This window comes from Schistocerca gregaria, chromosome 4 (assembly GCF_023897955.1).
Source record: "Schistocerca gregaria isolate iqSchGreg1 chromosome 4, iqSchGreg1.2, whole genome shotgun sequence".
Lineage (NCBI taxonomy): Eukaryota > Metazoa > Arthropoda > Insecta > Orthoptera > Acrididae > Schistocerca > Schistocerca gregaria.
In genome coordinates, this window is record NC_064923.1 from 161209219 (window position 1) to 161229988 (window position 20770).

A 20770-nucleotide genomic window follows, 5' to 3' on the forward strand; every position below is an offset into this window, starting at 1 on the left:
TCAGCATTGTAGTGCTTTACTAGGCATTGTGGTGTGCCCTTGACTTTTTCCCATTTCTGAAGAGACTTATTCAGTCAGTTACAGTGGGATCTACATTTCAGCATGTAGTTGGAAATATGGCGCAACTTGACTTAGAATTATTGTTATTGTTAAAGGTGAAAGAGTGATATGTAACAGAGAAAATAGTAAGATCAAACGAGATTGCGCCCTAAGCCTAAGTTTTGCTGCTTGGAACTTAAACCACTGAGCCACAAAGGCACATTTCTGAACAAACCACTAATAAGTTATTTATTAAACAGAAACTGCACGGAGCCAAGGGGACCAAAACTGATTCTGTACAAGAAATAACCAAAGAAAATGTGGTGGCATTATTTGTCACTTATTTAATTTTCATGTAATTTATTAATGAATAAATTTTAGTTATCTATTTATTTGAATAATTATCCAGATAGAAATGTTCTTGTAACACCTCCATCCGCTTATGAGCCTGCAGTGGCTTGAAAACATGTTCATGTTTCAACAAACAGTAAAAAAAGCTACTGGTTGCAGATTTATTACAAGATAAACCACCAGTTTAAATGATAGTCGCAGTTAGTCATCCACAGTGGATATATAGCAATCCTCTGAGTAATACCCGTCAACTCTCATTACCACTTCTTATGCTTACTTTCTCTTTCTGTTCATATTATCATGTCTGTAATAAACTGGAATTGTTGTAGGATTTCTCATACAACTAATTTTAGTTCAGTTATATTTTCAAAAATTGACGTACGTGCTTTAGTTTTTGTTTGAAATTTTTTCCTGTGACATTTGCAGCAATTCTTTTTGTCTTTTCCAGGGGAATTGTAAACACTGCCACTGGAGTATCACCCAATAAAACATTATCTCTTCATTCACCACTGACGATCGCTGAAAACAAAGACAGTCACTCTGTTCTTGAACAAAGGAAAAATATGATGGATAAGAATAAAGTTGTAGAGTGTCCAGTACTTCCAGTCAATAACAGCTATCGTACGAGCACTCCAAGAAATGGTCTGGATAATAATAGCATTGAGAGAGATTTCACTCAGAAGAGTGATGCTCAACGTGGCATACTTCACCAAGGTGAAGAAAGAATTTCAGCAAATGCAGAATTGTTGCAGACACCACAGCCTTTACTAAGAAATAATGAAAAGAGAGATTATGGCAAAAAATCGGATATCAAACCTTCATTGCAACATGGAGAAAATGTGTTGGCTAGTGAAAATGTGAAAGGGAGGATTTTGGCTGATGCAGAAGTGTCTGGGAACTTGCCTTCACCACTGTTAGGAATCAATAATACAGGAAAGCAAAATACTTTACATGATCAAATCCAAAATAATTACATGCAGAGTGAGACAGCGAAGCAATCTGGCAGTCAGAAACGTAATGCTCGAGGTAACAAAACAAGCACGTCTCCTGGCTTTGGCGATGTTAATAGAACACACAGTAGTGAAAAGCAGAATAGACCTCATAACAATTATGGCCAAAATGGAGCTGGTTGGAAGAGTAATGATCATAATCAAGGGAATCGTAACAGTTATGGACAGAATGGACCTGGCAAGGGTCGTAACAGCTATGGGCAGAATGAAGCCAGTAAAAGGAATGAACACAGTCAAGGAAATCGAAAACATGGTGGTGATAAAAGTGGTGATAGAAATAAAACAGAAAACAGGAACATCCATCAGAAGAATATTAAGTCACACAGTCAGCACAGACCTAATCATTCCGAACAAGACTTAGGAAGGCAGAAAAAGGATGAAGAGGTATGTTTTATTAGACTAAACATTTGCTCTTCTCTGACCCTCCCACAAATAGTTCATTAAATAATAGGTCAGAAAGAAATTTTTGTCAGTGAGACAAACTGTGGTCTACATACCAGCCGCCAAGATGGGGACCGCCTCTGTTTTATATGGATTATGATGATATCTGTGTATCTGCTAGCATATCTCTCTCTCAATTTTTCATTTTTCTTGCTTTCACCTGCAGTGCACTCATTTTCCCTCTTAGCATTTTTTTATTCATTTCCAGCCACTTACCATTATCGCTATCCTGAAACCAGTGTCTGAATCCTTTCCTGCATTTACTCTTCTGACCCATTAATTGCAGAAAGTTTTCACTGTCCAGTGCCACTTATACATTTTGAACTATTTTCAAAGCTTAGAAATTTGTGCTAGAGTGGTATTCAGATCCAAATCTAAATCTGAGAGGGGTGGCATGGGTGTAAAACTCTGGACAATCAGGATTCAAATCCGTATTAATGGACTGAAAAGTACAAACTTCTATTTTGTGTCATTTATTATCGAAGTATGAGTCATTGGTAAAACATGAAGCATGATCTTGACATTACGAATGGGAAGAACCTGCTAGTTCCATAGTCATAATGGAAAATGGGGTCACTGTTGACTAAATATAGCAAGGTTACAAGTTTCTTTTGCTAGATATAATTTACTTGCATTTGATGTGCTTTCCCTTTATCAGGGGTGTATACGCACTGGGAAAATCCCAGGAATTTTTTCAATTGGGAGAAAACTGGGAAAAAACGAATTGTTTAGAATTTTGGGAATTTTTCATTGTTTTAATTTTCAATTAAATGTTTCTAATTTTGGTTGGTAAGAACTGACACTCTAACAAAGAATTTTACTGTATCCTTCTACTGCAGAAGTAAAACATAATGGGAGAAAAAGCAGAATTCAACTTGAAGTCGTGAAGGAAATCAGCAGTTTACAACAACAAAATACAGTCCACACACAAGTGTCTGCCAGCAGCAAAATGTGTCAAATGCTTTAGGACAGAGACTATGCAATACATAACAACAAAGTGCTGCTGAATACCTTGTTGTTACAACTATTCACATTAGGTTTGAGCAGTTGCTAGTGGGCTGAAGCACATACGCAGTTGAGTCATGTATGAGCAGTACTTTTTTTCCCTTCTGGCTGTTAGCTGTTTCAGCAGTAGCATTAAGCATCTAGATGATACCCAGAAATTTTTTTCTGGCACTCCCAGGCTACCAGATTCGCTCATGTGCTGGGCTGTCTGAGTTGTAGTGGGGAGGGGTTAGTCTCCACGAGACCCATGTTTACGTTCAGTTCTTTTGCTGTTTCCTCTTTGTTTATAGGTCTCACATCAGATGCAAACAAAATGGATTTCTGTGGCCGGGAGCTATCAAGTAAATGAAAATATTCACACAATTACAGAAGGCTAAAATATGTTATTAGTTTGTTTCCTGATTTTTATTCCATTTCCACATTTTTGGCACTCGAGCATTAATCACCTTGCAGAACAATGAAGTTATTTTTGTTGGTTTGTTAAAGAAATTTGGCTTTCTCTCTTGCGCAGAGTCTGTCAGTTTATTTGAAGCAAAGTGTTTCATTCTACATTGTTGACTGGTTTCACTGTTTGCTGAATTTCAAGTGCACGTTTTCATTTTCTGGCACGTAAGACATTATGCCATAATAAAGAACCAAACATGAGATAATACAGTACTGGTACTCCAAGAAAATTTGCATCCTGTAAACCACACTGAGAAGCTTAATATCAGATTGAGGTCTGTTTTGTTGTGAATGTTGACATACGAATACACACTTCAAGCTGAATTATGCATTTTAGTATGGTTTATGGCATTCTAATGCTCACAGAGTATCCTTTGATGCCCTGTTTCTTCTATGGTGTGATGTAATACCTCTTAATGCTATATTCGTATGAACATATGGGTTTCCTATATCATGAAGCTGCACATGTGCAATAATGCCTCTTTTCTGGTGCTCTCTGGCAATTGTTGAAATGAACTTATTTTTACAAGTCATGGGGAAAATATGGCAAACGGTGGTTTGAAAAGTGTTACTTTCAAAATAAATTACCTTTTATGCGAGATGAATTACATTGTGTCAAATGTGTGATGAATTGCTTAAATCACAAAGTGCTTCTCTAATCTAAAAGTTAACACTTTGGGGTTCAGCCATTTAGAACAATTTGAAGCCCAGAAGAACAGACATTTATGTCATTATTTAAAAGTTTACTGCCACATTGTGTGATGCATCTTAAAATGCAACACACTCAAAAAAGAACCAATATTATATATGAAAGCTTAGCTTTTCCTGTCAATTTTTAATCTTCAAGACTAACATTATATGTGACATGATAGGTTTTCATGCAGCTGTACTGTGTGTATTAATTTAAACTGTTAACTTTTCCTATTTGTGTGTTAACGCTACTTAACAGTGATGTTGCTATCTGTTGACTACATCACGTGTCTTGTGCTCTGAATATCTGTTGTCATCAGCTGGCAAGATCACGTGACATGAGCAATCTCGATTTTAATGCTTCGGAAACTAATTTGCTGTGTTGTTTGGAATTCACTTTCATGATACGAAAATATGCAGCATACATGTTGCTGCACATCAAAGATCTTTCTGAAACAGATTTATTTTCTGATTTCATTTTCTAAAGTGCCGGGAAGTTATACCATTTGAAGGATTAAGTGTTACAGTTCCAAGGGAATATATACTGTAACTTAACACGGAAAAGGTGTATTTTCACGAGGGAAAAGTATATTTTTAATCGGGAAATCGGGGATTTTTCCCTTGTCCACATATACACCCTGCTTTTCCTCTCTTCATTTTGTGGTGGCTGTCCTATACGAACTAGGGTACTTTGCAAGTAATTTGCCACAAAGTCGACGGATCAAGAGGCACATATTAAATGAAGGTTAGGTATATACGTCTCGATATAATCACGTTAAAGAGATAGCAAGATGAAATGTTGTCGTACTTTTGATGGTGAACATAACCTACCTAGATGTTTCAGCCTTAAGTTTTTATAGAATGTGGAACAAGGGGAAGGCCGCAAATCAGTAACAGAAAGGTAAAAATTCAATTTTTGTGTTTATTGAATCATGATACAAAAGAAGGTTGAGGTAGCCTTCAGTGTCTAAGAACAGCCCATCCACAATGCTGGGTTGCCCATAGTAATCGCCTATCCTTCATAGGGTTTTGAGTTTATAAGATGATAATACAAAAAAATGAATAAAAAGTTTGTCCAGCTTGCAAAGAGTTCTGATACGTAAAAAGTGTTCACAGAGCAGACTGTGTGCTTGCAAAATTTTGGTGATTTAGTTTTGATGCACATGATTTTTGGCATATATGACTAAATTTTTTCATGATGCAACCTTGTTCTTCCGTGCAGTAATTGTACTGTGCACATCTGAGTCTAGAACAATGAAAGTCAGAACATGCTACCAGCTAAGGTGGTGGCAAACTTCTCTGCCAATCTTCATAACAGATCCAAAGCCAAACAGACAAGGTAGGAGATTGCCTAAGAAGTGGTCTTGCGAATGTCTCTCTTAGTTTTATTTCCTAGGTGGTGTGTCTTCATCAGTAAATCGTAGTCCACACAGGGGTGGCTCTGCTGATCTCTCATACTGCTTTTTATGTTGTGGGACAGGGGTGACATAAAGGCTCTTAGCTTGGTTATTCTAAAGTGGTGCCACTCGAGGACTTCCTCCACACCATGTGGCTACAAAGCAAATCTTAGCCAAATGGCTCTTTTTCCTTTGAGAGCCTACACATCTTAGGACATTCTCAGTATATGCTTATCAGATATTAAAATTATTTGACCTTATTATCTGATGGTCATATGCTTCAGTGACACATTGGTGGGTCAAGAATCCATAGCAGAATGTGAGTTTATAAGGGGAAATTTGTACACTACGTTTTTCCCCTTCTGTCGGAATCTGATTGGATTGTATATCAGTTGAATAATTCAGTACTCTTTCTTTGTAAGGGCCAGATGAAATCATTGCTAAGACACATTCAATGTGTGTAAAGAAAAATGGATAAATTTTGGACACACACACACACACACACACACACACACACACACACACACACACACACACACACACTCTTCCAAATCATGCTTGTTATTTGCAACTGATAACAAACTATTGACTGTTGATATCTGGTGTGGTATTGTAATACAGTCCTCCTCTGTGTAGCCAAAACATGGTGTATACACTCCAGGATCCATGAAATCTGGGGAAAAAACGGGAATTTTTTCATTCAGAAGAGAACTGGGAAAAACCTAGGAATTTTCCGTTTTAGTTTTCAGTTTTATTTTTGTAATTTTGACTGTTCTGATACTGTAACAAACAATTTTACTGTATGCCACTACTGTAGAATAATACTATAGCAATAAAACATTAACGAGAGAAAAATAATAATAGTAATAATAAAACTTGAGCTGGAAAGGAAATTTGCCATTACAACGGAACGCAGTGTACACATAAGCATCTGTCAGCTGCAGAATGTGTCAAAGAAGAGGACCATGCAATATTCCATAACAAAAAACTGATCCCAATGAGTGTGACATCACAAATGTTTAATTAGGTTTGTTGGAGCAGTTGCCATCAGGTTCATGCACATGCGCATTTGAGTCGGGTATGGGTATACCTTCTCTGCTTCTGGCTACTTGAAGTGTGGCTGTTAGGTGTATCAGCAGTAGCAATGTGCAGCCAGATGCTACCCAGAAAATTTTTTGCTGCCACCTCAAAGGTGCCACATCTGCACATACGCAGAACAGTCTGCATTCGGAGGGGGGGGGGTAGTGTCTACATGACCCGTGTTTAGGTTTATATGATTTTAGTGCTTCCTCTTCGTGTATAGCTCTCATGTCAGATGGAAACAAAACGTATTTCTGTGGCCGGGGAGATATCAAGTTAATTAAAATACATTCATATAATTAGAGTAATCTAAAATATGTTACTAGTTTGTTTCCTGATTTTATTTTATTTCCACATTTTTTTGGCAGTCAAACATTGATCTCCTTGCAGGACAATGAAGTTACTTTTGTTGCTTTGCTACAGAAATTTGGCTTTTAATAATCTCTTCCGTAGAGACAGTCTGTTTATTTGAAACAAAGTGTTTCATTCTACACTATTGACTAGTTTCAACTGTTTGCTGAATTTAAAGTGGATGTATTCACCTTCTGGCACGTACGACATTATCATCAACCATGAGATAATATAGTACTGGTACTGCAACAAAATGTCCATCCCGAAAACCACACTGAAAAGCTTAACATCAGGTTGGGGCCTAGTTATTCGTTAATCTGGACATAGAAATGTGTGTTTTAAACAGATTTACGCATTTTAAAATGGTTTACGAAATTCCGATGCTCTTGGAGTATCCTGTGATGTCCTTTCTCTTTGTGACATTATGTAAGATTTAATGCTTCATACATATGAGCATGAGGGCTTCCTACTTCATTGTAGCAGCGCATGTGCAGTAACACCTGTTTTCTGGTGCTCTCTGCAGCTGCTGAAATGAATTCTAAGAAGTTACGGAAAATATTGCGAATGGTGGTTCGCAAGGTGAATTACGTTACTTGTTAGAATATGCTTTGAATTTCTTACGCTGCAGAGTGTATGACTGTCATTTAAAGCTTTACACTTTGAGTACAAGCCACTGAAAAGAATTGAGAGCCCATAAGGCCAGATATTTATGTTGTTTAAAATTTTAGTGGCACGTTTGTGTGACCTATCTTAATGTGAAACACACTCAAAAAAACAGATATGACATATGAAAACTTAGCTTTTCTTGTAGCTACACTGTGTACTCCTATATTAATTTAAAGTATCAACTTTTCTTATTTGTGTGTTCGCGTTACTTGACAGTGATGTTGCTATTGGCTGACCGCATCAAGTGTCGTATGCTCTGAATATCTACTACCATCGCATGACAGGATTACATGACACGAGCTATGATTGGCCTACAAAAATGCTTTTTAGTCTTGTTTTCAATGTGCTGTGTTGGGTGGAATTTGACTACAGGTACATTTGAAAAACGAAAATGTGGTGTATATGTTGTATATTAAGCCTTATAAACATTATAGGTTCCGCTACTTACCCCCTGCCCCCTCCGCATCTCCTCTCCTGCCCTCCGTCTAAACTGCAACACTTCACTGTCCGCCACACCCACCATCCTATACCTCCCCCTCCCCATCCCAGTCTCCTCCTTACCCCCACCCAGTTACCACTACCATCATGCACTGGTGCTGCCGCTCGCTAAGTGTAGTTTCAGCTCTCTGAGACTGCAGATGTGTGTGCTAGTTGCACTTGAATGCGTGAGAGTGCGTGAGAGCGTGTGTCTACTGCTGACAAAGGTCTTAATGGCCGAAAGCTATGATGGTGTGAATCTTTTTGTTGTGTCTATCGCGACTCAGCACCTCCGCTCTATGGTGAGTAGCAACTTTCCTTCTCTCGTATTGCTACATTCCATCCTGGATGTTCCATTGTTTGATTATTTGTTCAATGGATTGATAAGTTTTTCAGTTCCAAGGGGAAATATACTGTCACTTAAAGTGGAAAAAGTGCATTTGTAACTGGGAAATCTGGGAATTTTTTCCTTGTCCACGTATACGCCCTGTAGAAACAGGCAGTATAATGTGAAATTTGCTAATAATAGTAGCTACAAATTGAGAGCATCCTCCACTTGTAATTTATAAATATATGGGTTATTGTGAAGAACACAGTATTGAAGTGCAGACTTTCAGGCTGCTGTGACATTCTGCATCTACATGGATACTCTGCAAACCTCACTTAAGTGCCTGGAAGAGGTTTTTGGTGGCTGTGTGCGGCCCCCAAATAACACGAAGTGAAGTTGCATAGTGGTGAAGGGGCTAGACATGTATTTGGGAATAGTGAGGTTAAAAATTCCAGTCCAGTCATACAGAATTAAATTTTATGCAGTTTCCTTAATCACTTAAATGCTCAAATGGCTTATCTCTGTTCACCTTAAATTATGTTTCATGCCTATGAACCCCATCCTCAAGATTCAACATAAACTCTAAATCTCCTTTACGAATCAACAAGATAAGTGATTTTTTTTTTGTAGACTTATAAATAATGTACTAAATTTGCATAATTAAACTGGTATTTGAGAAGGGCTGAAGTCTTTGGAGTTAATTGAGTAAACAATGGATTTACAGATATTTCCTTAGTGAATGCTACAATTATTGTACTTTTTAAATGGGGGTTTGTAAAGTGTTTCTGTACTAACAGGAGGATCTTATGGACTTATATTTTCCTCATACTTCGAGATTTGAAGGTCAGTGCATGATCACTAATTTTCCAAAGTGGTAAGACGTACTTCCTAAAAGAAAAAATTGCCTTTGACATTTTAAAGATTTGTTAGTGCTGTTAACTAAAAAATATTTGCATAGAGTATTTTAAAATAGTGACTGGTAGTGCAGCCAGTATTTAAAAATAGTCTTTAACGTAGAAGGCTTGTAATCATAAACATTTTTTTTTACTTTTTATTATCAGATGCAAATATTTATCAAGAAATATTGAATCAAAATTTTTAAATAAAGGTAACATCTTATTACATGAAAATAAATTAATATTTGATACAGAAATCAAAATGCCTTATTTTAAATAAAAATGTACATTTTTCATTAATGCTATTCAGTGTCTAAAAATAAAAAAAAAATTTCTGTTAAGTCCCTATTCTACATTTTTGTGCAGTCCAGAGTTAAATGCAAGATTTAGGTAAAAGCAGAATGTAATTACTATACAGGATTAAAAATTGTAACCACCCCAATACATTGTGTGAAAGGAAATTAAATGTACGGACGATGTTTTATACAATAATCTGTGGTAATGATTTTCATCTGTTCTTAAATAAACCACATATGTGTAACAGTAAGTAAAAGTCATTAAAAATTTGAAATTGGTGTCCAGGTAAAAGACAATCGTGCTAAGACAAAAAGTTATGTCGAAATACGCATTTTTAGGACATCTTTCTATTTTTCTCACCCAGAAAAAAGCAGAAATTAATGAGCACGGCAAATTAACCCAAAAAGTGTGTGATACGATGAAAGGTGTCAGAATCTAACATGTGGAGGTATGTCTCACTCTGCTAACATGAGCGCAGTGACCTCTAGTGTATTACGTGTGAACTTTTGCGTGTTCATTGTGTTGAGTAGTTGTAGTGGAGTGTTCTGCGGTATTGCCAGTGTGTGCCATTTGCATTTCAAACTCATCTCTTATTGTATTGCAAACATAGCAGGTTTCGAGAAAGCATGTTTCCCTTCACCCTTGATACTTATTTATACCAGTGAACATGAAATAAGGTTAAGCCTGCTGTGATTTCAGTGTTTCTCTGTTCCAGCAATCCGTTAAATTTTAACAGTTCTCTCTGCCATCATAGTGCATTAAACACCATTGAGGACTGCAACAAAGACAAACAAGCCATCACACAACTGTTCACTGAACATGTCCTGTTTATCTGTGGTGCCTCACATAGCAAATGGAGTAGCCTATGTTGACTGCAGTTGATAGAGGCACAATATGTTCTGGCTGCTCTGACATGCTTCGGGCAGAACCACTATAAGTAAAGTTATTGTTATTGTTATTTTTGAGGTGAACTAGAAATGAAAGAACCCTCAAAACCGTGTGTGCCAGGTATAATTTTTTGGCATTAGTTTGTTGGGAAACTGCTCAGTTACTTCATACATCATTAGCAAAGGTGATAGTCTTTTTAGTTAGTACCCTACAGTATTACCTGTGGCAAAACCCACTTTTCATAATAGGCCTATTATATGACATAATTTTGAAATTTCTTTGCTTATGGATTTGTGATTATGTTAGTTGAGGTTACAACTGTTGGTAAAATTGCTATGCAGAAGGACGAAAACGAAATTTTCGCACAGACTTTGATTTACAGCTTCTGTGCCCACTACTTCATCATCCAATACTTCAGGAATTTCGAATGTTTAGTAGGCTGTCTATATACGTGTGTGTGTGTGTGTGTGTGTGTGTGTGTGTGTGTGTGTGTGTGAGTGATTAAATTTAAAAGATTAATGATTGATTTTGTTGCTAAATACAGTACTTTGGAAACAGATGCAAAAAGACAAGACTGAGTTATAAGCAGCACAAGTAAATGTTACAGTCTTGAACGTGCCCCCGCCCCCAACCCCCCCCCCCCCCGCCGCCCCCCCCCCCCCACCGCCCCCCCCCCCCCCCCCCCCACACACACACTAGCAGTCTCAGGCAACTGAAACTGTGATTTGCGCGAGTGTGCGCATGCCTGTCTATTGTTGATGACACGAAGGCCTTGACAGCTGAAAGCTACAATTGTGAGTTGTTTTTGTTGTGCCTATCTGCCCCTAAGTGTGTCTGCTATATGGTGAGTGACAACCTTAATATTACTTTTTAAAAGTACACAAGTTTTTCTTAATGATGTCAATGGTTGGTTGAAAAGGTATGTTAGTATATAGGTTCGTAATATCTAATGAAAACAATTTAGTATCGTGGTTGCACTGCAGGTCTTTGATTTTACTGACAAGATTTCGAATATTGACGACTGAATAATTATTTTGAAAAACAAAAGAATTCTTATTTTTTTTGTGAAGAAACCTTGCTAACATACTATATGCACTGTTCATGCTGTTTACAATCGAACAAATCGGATGGTGATTGTTACGTACTTTCAACTGGGAATACAATTTTGTGACCTGTAGATTCATTTTAATGAGCTGTTTTTTATGAGATGGTTTGAGCAAATGCATAGTGCTGTTAATGGCTAGCCTAATTTCTTTTTGTATCATGGGGTTTGGGCCCTCAACTAGCTCTGAAACATTGTTCTCCTCAAAAAATTGTAAAGTTTTAGACTCGCATTCTTTCTGAGTAGCAGTGATTACAGCATTCCCTTTGTCACACTTCATTATAAGGGCATTGTTTGCTTTTAGCTTGACATTAATATTTTTAATCAGTTTCTTATCACAATCATATTGACAGGAGTTTTTAACTGCATGTTTCTCAAGAATAGTACATACATCATGAGCTACTCTCATTTGTCGAGAAGCATCTACTTTGACTCTATCAAGGCCTGTTTTAAGATCTAAAATCGTAGTTTCTACGACATTTTTGTGTGACAGGTTAGGCATTACGTTATATTTAAGTCCTTTTTCCGACAAGGAAGTTTCTTCAGGTGTAGAATCTATTTCAGTCTTATTCAGAATTCTGTTGAAAAATTTATGCTCAGATCTTTGGAAACCACTAACATGCTTTTCTGCAGGTAAAAAGCTCTTATGGTTAGGCAGTTCCTTCTCATGTCTTTTTGCAATACAATTCTTACAGATACCTAAACCATCCTTAATAAAATCCCAAAATGGATGTATTTGAAAATTAAAATGTAAGTGAAAAAAATTAGTGAGCTAAAGTTATGAAACATAGGACTCTGCTTTTAATTTTTTTAACTAGGCACTGAAAAGTTTTTGGATCATTCATGCACTGTCTGCTGTTAAAATAGGAATTAATGTAACTTGGAAAAAGTCCATTTTCTTCACAATGCTTATTAAAATTAATAGCCCTGCCTGTGTTTAACAGTTTTCTTCTTATGTCTTTGTATTTTGGTACAACCTTAGACACCTGGGCTGGTAGAAATCTTACAGTTTTGAACATGGCTGTTATACAGCAACCGTATACTAGTTTCAACATAGGATTAAACAGCCATTAGGATGCACATAAACGTGCAAAACTATGTCACTGTAGCTACCATTTCATAATTGATTAAAAATGTTAATGTCAAACTAAAAGAAATCAATGCCTTTGTAATGAAGTGTGACAAGGGAATGCTGCTGTAATAATTGCTACTCAGAACAAATGTGTGTGTAAAACTTAACAATTTTTTGAGGGGAGTAATGTTTTGGAGCAAGTTGAGGGTGCAAACCCTATGATACAAAAAGAAATTAGGGTAACGTTAAGAGCGCTATGCATTTGATCAAACCAGTTCATAAAAAAACAGCTTATCAATATGACCCCACAGGCCCCAAAATTGCATTACCAGTTTGAAGTACCTAAGTCACCATCCGATATGTTAGATTGTGAACAGCATATATATACTATGCAAATCATTGTGAAGAACATGGCTGAGCATACATCCCTCAATACCACTTGTTAAGGTTACTACTTGTTCCTGTTGGCAGTGAACATTAAGAAGAATAACTGGGTTAATGAGTGTGTGTTCTGTAATTAGTCTACTCCTTTATTCAAGGTGTTTTTGGGGATACGACAGATATAGCAGTACATTCCTAGATTCCCCTCTTAATAAAACTTAGTGAAGTTTTTCTAAATAAGCTATTGTGGGATAATTGATGTCTGTCTTAGTCTACCAGTTAAGAATTTCTAATATTCTTGTGAAGTTCTACTGTGTGTTAAACAAAGCTGTTCCATTTGTGCGGTCCTTCTCTTCATACATTAAACATACCCAGTTAGTCCTTCATGGCATAGGTCTAAAGTCTTAGAGGTGTGTTCTAGAATAGTGGCATGAGTGTCTTGTCAGCAATCTCCTTTGTAGGCTGGCTGAGAGAGACAGGGTGTGTGTGTGTGTGTGTGTGTGTGTGTGTGTGTGTGTGTGTGTGTACTCTGAGGAAGGACAGTGTTTGAAAGCATAGAAATGATGTCTGGTTCCTCACTGAGTATGGCGAACATGGTACACATATGCACATGGTTTTTTATTTTAAGGAGAATTGAACAGTTCAGTAATTAAAATGTGGTTATTTTGTGTTTTTGCTGTTTGATCTGATAACTAACAACTTCACTAATAACTAACATTGATTTATTTCAGTGTGCCCAGTTTTCTCATGTGTGTGTAATTTTACAGCTTATGTTAGCTCCTTAAGCTGTCTAACTGGCAGATACACAACCTCATTTCATAGCAGTTGCAGTTTGTGTCTTTCCTTACTGCCTCATTTCCACACTTTGCTGCTTCTTGCCTTTTTTACTGCTCAAATTTTGCCTTGGCTAGACTTTTGTTTTCAGTATACCATTCTCCTGTTTTGACTTCAGTGTAGTTCACCGTTATGTGCAGCTTCTCATGCTTTCAGATTTTCGCTGTTTCTAATGATTTATTTGATGATATGTTGTTCCATGTGATAGAGCATCTTTTATAGGTTTCAGTTTAATTTCCTCAAATATTTTTTCTCTCTTTTTTCCAGATTAACAAAGTTGGTGATCTGTAGGCTTTATCACGATAACTTTGAATAAACTGCTTGACTTGCACTGTTAAATGTTTCCTGTTGGTTTGTTCTCTACATTAATCTAACAATCTCTCCTGCATGAGTTGTCAATAAAGGTGGCAGATCGTGTGATATAAATACAATTCTTACATTTGTCTTGTGAAGGATTGAATGAAATTGTCAGTTAAATTCTCTTGTGTGTTCTTGCTATTATGTTAACAGTCTGCATCACTTAGAATCTGAGTTCTTTATTAAAGATGAAACAGATTCTCCCATCCTTGCCGGTCAACCACTTGCAATGTAATACTCATGGTATGCCATTGCTATTGCTATTACTTTTCTGCTGAAATTCATGTATACATTGTCTATATCTTGTTTATATCTTTCTATAAAAGATGAGTTATTGTTTCATGCTTGCAGAATGTTAATGTAACTGCTTGGGAGAAAAATGTTACAAATCTTGATTTAGTAAGTCAATATTTCTGGTAAGAACTGCTTACATTTGTAGTTCTTTAAGCTGAGGTAAAGCTTTTTAAGTAATTTTTTCTGAGACTTTCTCACTTCGGTTTATTTATGTTATGTTTTAGAGTTTAGATTTTTGTGCACAGCATTTCCCTCTTTGATCTGTTGTGGTCTTCAGGTGCTGCAGTTGTGTATCTTGGGTGCACATTTTAGGTTTTCTTTTGGGGAGGAATAAATGTTTCTATGATAAATGAATTGACAGCTCTTAAGTTGTAATTTTTGTGAATAATAATTCCTGTACATCTCCATTTCTCAGTTACAGCTGTAACACTTTTCAGTAACTTGTTATTTATCTGTTCTCGTCTCTCTGTTTTCTCCATCATAGCAGTCTTTTGTTTATATTGGAGCTTGAATAATTGTTTCTTGTATCTCATTATTGTCAGCATTGGTTCAAATAGACATTTTGTCTTGGAGGTGTGGCTGCATGATTTACATGTTTACAGTTTTCCTAAACTACCTTAGGTTACTGCTTGGATGATTTTCTTGTAAATTTGTTCTTAAATTGGTCTAGTGCCCCATCTCAGAGTTCGACATAACAGTTGACCTTCCTTATTTAATTAAATCATTCACTTACAAGAAAAAATAATGAAATGGAATCAGTCTTATTTTGTGGTGTGGGGGGAGACAGGGTAATTTACACACATATTAGATTCTCACAGAAGGAAAGGAGGACTCCTTTTGGGCTGCTTGTGTTTGACGACGACTTGCAGGGAAAGTTTGCCAAGACTGGACATCATCACTTCTGCGGATGAAGCTGGCTAGACACTTTTCTCGCTGACTTGGTTAGATGATGATACTGAAGCCACTGTTGTTACTGATAGACACCTCTTGAAATGCCATGTAAGACACAATTAAAGTAATTTGCTAACGTTTTGGTGTGACTAAATTGTCATGACGAAGCAGTTTAGAGGACTGGTAGTTAAACATGAAATTCAGTGAAATATTCATTTTAAATAAAATTTAATATTCCTCAATGTATAAAAATAATGAAAATTCTCAATGGAGCAGGACATAATAAGGTAAAGGCAACAACTCACCTATAACATATTGGTATATGGAGTGCAGTAACACATAACAGAAAACAGTATTTACAATAGCTTTCAAGCGCTGCTTTTGAATTGTAATTGGTGACTTGACAAACACTTTTTTCACCCCCGAAACAAGAAGACACACTTTGTTACCCTGATTTCTGACAGTTTCTACGATACAATGTAAACCTGAATAAGGCAAGTCAGGTGAACAAATTTAGTGTAGTGAAGTTGCATTATAGTTGCCACTTTAATATATGGAGCAGGTTCACTGGGAAATAATAATACACTGTTATACTGTATCCCTTCTGACCACAAGAATGCTAGAGTGTCATTGAAAAATTTGACAGCAGTGGAATGGTTTCCTTGGTCAGTTATTTGCACATTAAGAAGAAATGTATTGCTCCCTCCTTTTGTCGCACCAACTACAGCACTACTCTCGCTCTGCGCCGATGAATTTGGGGTTTTGTCAATAGAAATCTATACCGTATTTTACAGACTATGATGCTGCAGACTGACACACATTAAATTTTAAGCAATTTTTTTAAAAAATAAGTTTCACTATTTTTATTATTATTAGATTGCAAAGCCAGACTAAAAAATACTCTTTGTTTTTAAGACTTAACTGACCTTTAAAATTGCTGAAATTCCTTTTCTGAACTTTCTTCTTCTTCTTCCTTCTTCTTCCTTCTTCTTCTTCTTCTTCTTCTTCTTCCTCTTCCTCTATTTCTTCGTCTTCGTTGTCGTCCTCTTCATATATAATGGACTTCACTGTCATCAAGGGCTTTACTTATGCCACGCCTTTTGAAAGATTTTAACAGTAATGTCTTCCCTCACTCTAGACTGACTGTTTTATCCACTGACACACTTATTTGATTGTAGATTGTTTTAAAGCTTATGTTGGGTTTCATCCATCACCCATTTGTTCCAGTCCTCTCTCATATACAGTTTCAGTGGTTTACTTATCACACATCAAGAGATTGCAGTTGTGAAGTAAGTCTTCACAGAAAACAGCAAGCTCTGTATTTCCATGTATCAATTTCTCTTTCACAGAATTTTTCAGATGACTACTGAACTGATCTAGCATAAGATAAGAAATCTTCTTCAATAAAGTACCTTTCCTTCTCTTCCACACTCTGTTAATCCATTATTTTATACCAGCCTCGTCCATTAATCCCCTGTCATGTACATGAACACCACCACCTAGCAGTATTTCAGGTCTTGGCATTGTTTTGTGCTTGAAAATGATCATAGCATTAAGTGTAGCACCATCAGCAAAGCATGAAAAGGCAACAGTGTAGTGCATTTTTTCATGTCCACTTATTTTTATAGTTACATTTAGTGCCTTTCATGGCAACAGTTCTGTTACTCAAATGTTGGAATAGTTTTATCCATATTCACTGTTTGTCTTAGTTTCACACTGGTTTTCTTTTGATGAATAATAATAAAGTGACAGGAAGATAATATTTTCTCTTCATACTCTTGTGGCATTTTGTGAGATGTTTTGGTTTTGGTTCACATGCTAAGTCCATGATGCTTCATTAGCCCATAGCACCAACCAACTCCACCCTTAAAGTCTGTTAATTTCTACTGCAGCACATGCATGTATTTCAATCATTTTTGTATTAGTTCCAATGTTTTTTGACAGTCTCCTTGAATCCATGTCAGCACATCGTCTACTAGTTTCAGCTACTTTGCATTTAGTCCTCTATTTGATATTTAGTGTTCCTCATTTCTTTCCAGTTCCTTTTTAGTAGCCCACGAATCGCATAGGGTTTTTTCTGTTGGTGGAGGGCCAAAATGCCACTCGGCTGCTCTGTTTCCATGTTTTTCCACATATGCTATTACATTAAATTTATAGCCTACATCATATGAATACCTTTTATTTTTTTCCATTACAAAAGTAGCTACTAACAAAAATATTGTACTATTATCTATAATACAAATCACTTTCAGTTAAAGTTCACTAGCACTGTAGACTGCAATGATGCATCATGGGCTAGACAGTGTTCTAAGTTTTTGATTGGGGGGTGGGGGGAGGGAGATAATGTTAGCAAGCTTGTGAATTCCCGCAACTCGTGTTCGTTTCATTGGTGCTCTGCTGCTGCTGCTGCTGCCAGCTGTGTTGAATGTTGCCAGAGACACAGATTTCTCGCAGCATCGGTTATATGGCCATTTTTAAGACAGGTGGGAATTTTAAATCAAACACTGGGAATTGTTATATTAATTTAGAGTTTAAGACACAACTGAATTTTGGAGGCCGTTTTTCAAAGAAAAAGTGTGTCTTATAGTCCATAAAATGTTTTTGTGCTTCATTATATTCTGAATATTACAAATTATTTCTTGAAAACACTGTGGGGTACAGTTTTTGCACAATGTAGATTGTCCGGTATCCTTTGAATTTTCTAAAATTATACGAAGCTGTACATTATTCAACCTCCACAACAGTGTGTTGGAACCCATTAATGCTAAACACATTTCAAAAATGTATCACTAAAACTCAATTGTTTGCCAATATTATTATCAATCACATGTTTTTTTAACTTATATTTTTAATGAAACCTCATGTTATGCCATGTGATTTTAATGTACTGCAGAATGTCATATTTTTTCTATGGAGAATCACTCTTTTTTTAAACACCAAACAAAATAAGATATTGCCATCTTCACTGAAAATATTTCTTGCAAACTTGTTTATGCATTTGATTAAGAATGCTGCTAGAGGTTTTTGTGGGTGACATTATATAATTATAACAGCAAGAAATCGTGCACATTTAAATCATTAAGAGTTGCACAATGCATTGTAGCTAGGAACTCGGGGATTTACTGCTCATGTCAGTGACATTATTATGTTGCCATAATGGACTGATTAAGTGATGACTTATCTGACCTTTCACAGCAAGTTTTTCTCCTTGCAGTATTATTTCACAATATTCTGGATGTATCTTAGCACTACTTTCTTATGCATTTGACTGAAGTTAATTTTTATAAGCTGATAAAAAAAGAGAACCACTTACTGACAAATGAGGGCTAGGAGTGAAATATGGGCTCTCAAAATCAAAGTTTTGAGCAAATATGTTGTTTTCATTAAAAAATGATAAAATAAGTAAGCAAAACATTTTCTTCGAGAATAATCAAAAATTAGCACAAACAGTTAAAACTGCTTGTCTAGGTCTGTCTTAGGAAGTATAATCTTCCTACTCAACCCTAAAAATGTAGAAAAAATTATGCATTTTGCTTAGAAATCTGTGCTTCCATAATCAGCAAATCTTCATGAATGTTGTTCTTTCACCAACACACATTGGTCTGCTGCTGTGATTCTATTGCACAGCAAAATGTGGGGCCATCCATGTTGGAACTAGGATAGATGGTGGACATGTATACTGTTGCCATGTTCACATTGTGGTAGTGAATCTGCGCATCAGGTTGTTGGAATGGTTCTCTTATACTGCTCGGTGAGCACTATCCAAGGAAGTGATACAAAAATGATCAGAAACTATTTCAGCATTGTTCTGTTACAGACGTTGACTGTAGAATAATACAGAATTCTGTGCTGTGTCAAGGAATTGGTACAATTTAGTGATTACTAAAGTCAGAGTATTTTCTGTCACACTTTGTAATGTGAGATTTGCAGTTTAGTAGTGTCGCAGTCAGTTACTGTTACAATTATGTGAGAATTTTGTAATGAGCCTTATAGATTCCAGGAGCGGGCATGTGCTCCCTCTTGCTGCTGCCCTGCCATCACTCACTTGTGGATGCCAATGGGTAAATCCTTGAAAGGGATGGCATACTCCATCCAAGACCAAACTGCACAGAGCCAAGAACTCCTGAAACGTCCTCCACACTGCCGCTATATCTCCCAATGGGATTTCTGTATCTTGGTTTATAGAAAAATATCACCAAAGTGTGTTAGCTTCTGAAACACAAGTGCTGGATGGAAATGGTGGAAACCTTTTCTCTGAGAGAAACTCCAGAATTCTTACGTGGCAGTCGTCTCTTCCTACTTACTTACTACAACCTGTTCATAAATAATGAAAGTCACGCGTAGCTGTAGTGCTGTAAGTGATCTGTAGTTAAAGAATTCTTAAATAAAAATGTTTGTCCATGATTCTTCAGGTACCTTGTTTGCACAGGTTCCATCCTGATAAAGGCTGTAAAGCAAGGGATTTAGTGACTGTAAAACGTATCTATTGTAACTGGCATGCAAATTCAGTTAACCAGTGAGTAAGTTGGAGTTAAAGTACTTCACTCTACTTTGTTACCACTGGTGCTTCTGTAGGAGACAAGCTGGAGCAGTCATTTGACCAGAGCATGGTTTGCCAGCACCTGCACAGTTTCCAATTGGTGTGCCATGTATGTTTATCAATAAATAAAAATGATCGCCCTCCTTAGATGAAAAGGAATGAAGACTTTCAAAGTGTGTGTTGTGGTACACTTATGCCACATTCTCAGAGAATATTCTTTTCTTTTTCTTTTTTTTTTTTCTTTTTTTTTTTTTTTTACGACATAATATATTGAGATAGGTGTGCCTCAGTGTTAAAGTGTCGATAAGATCTGATGTTAGATTCCCAAATTGGTCATGGAGGTCTTCCTTTCTGTGACTAAAATCACCTCTTGCCTTGGTACATAAATGTGAAAATGTCGAGTTGCAGTGTGGTGCAGAGTCCACATTAAACTGATTAAGTCAGTTACAGAGGCAATAGGGCTGTGCCTTCAGGATGATGACAGGTTTACATTTTTATGTCAGTAGCAGGTGTTTTAAAAAGCAGAGATGCCAAAAGTGCTTTACTCTGTGTTGAAATGATAATTTGTCAGTGCAAGTTTAATGTGAATAAAATGTAGTCTGTAATACTATTGGCCAAAGTTGTCTGTAATTGTTAGTGGAGAGTAATTTTTCCATCATTTTATAGAAAAATATTTATTTAATTTGTTCTTAATTTATATTTACTGCATTCTTTCAGAACTAAATATTCCTATTACTTAAATGATATCATGACATTCAAACTTTTCCTTACCAGTCTACGTCTTAGAAAACAAAATCTGCTTATAGCCTACTAAACAAAAAGCCAGTTTTACACGTAAGTCACAGTTATAAATTTTCATGTTTTATTCCCATACATTAAAAAGATAGCAGTAGATTTTAAATGTTTCTCTTTGCATTTCTAGTCCTTACACACAAAAAT

At 36.4% G+C, this 20770-nt stretch overlaps 1 protein-coding gene across 4 annotated transcripts in view; it reads left to right on the plus strand.

The window, feature by feature from the left end:
* LOC126365920 (uncharacterized) overlaps positions 1-20770 on the plus strand; it is a 179193-nt gene that overhangs the window by 51529 nt on the left and 106894 nt on the right. For all 4 annotated transcript variants that reach the window (XM_050008667.1, XM_050008668.1, XM_050008670.1 and 1 more), the window contains exon 9: positions 839-1784. In XM_050008667.1, coding sequence (XP_049864624.1) covers positions 839-1784 — 946 coding nt within the window. The remainder of the gene's footprint in view (positions 1-838; positions 1785-20770) is intronic.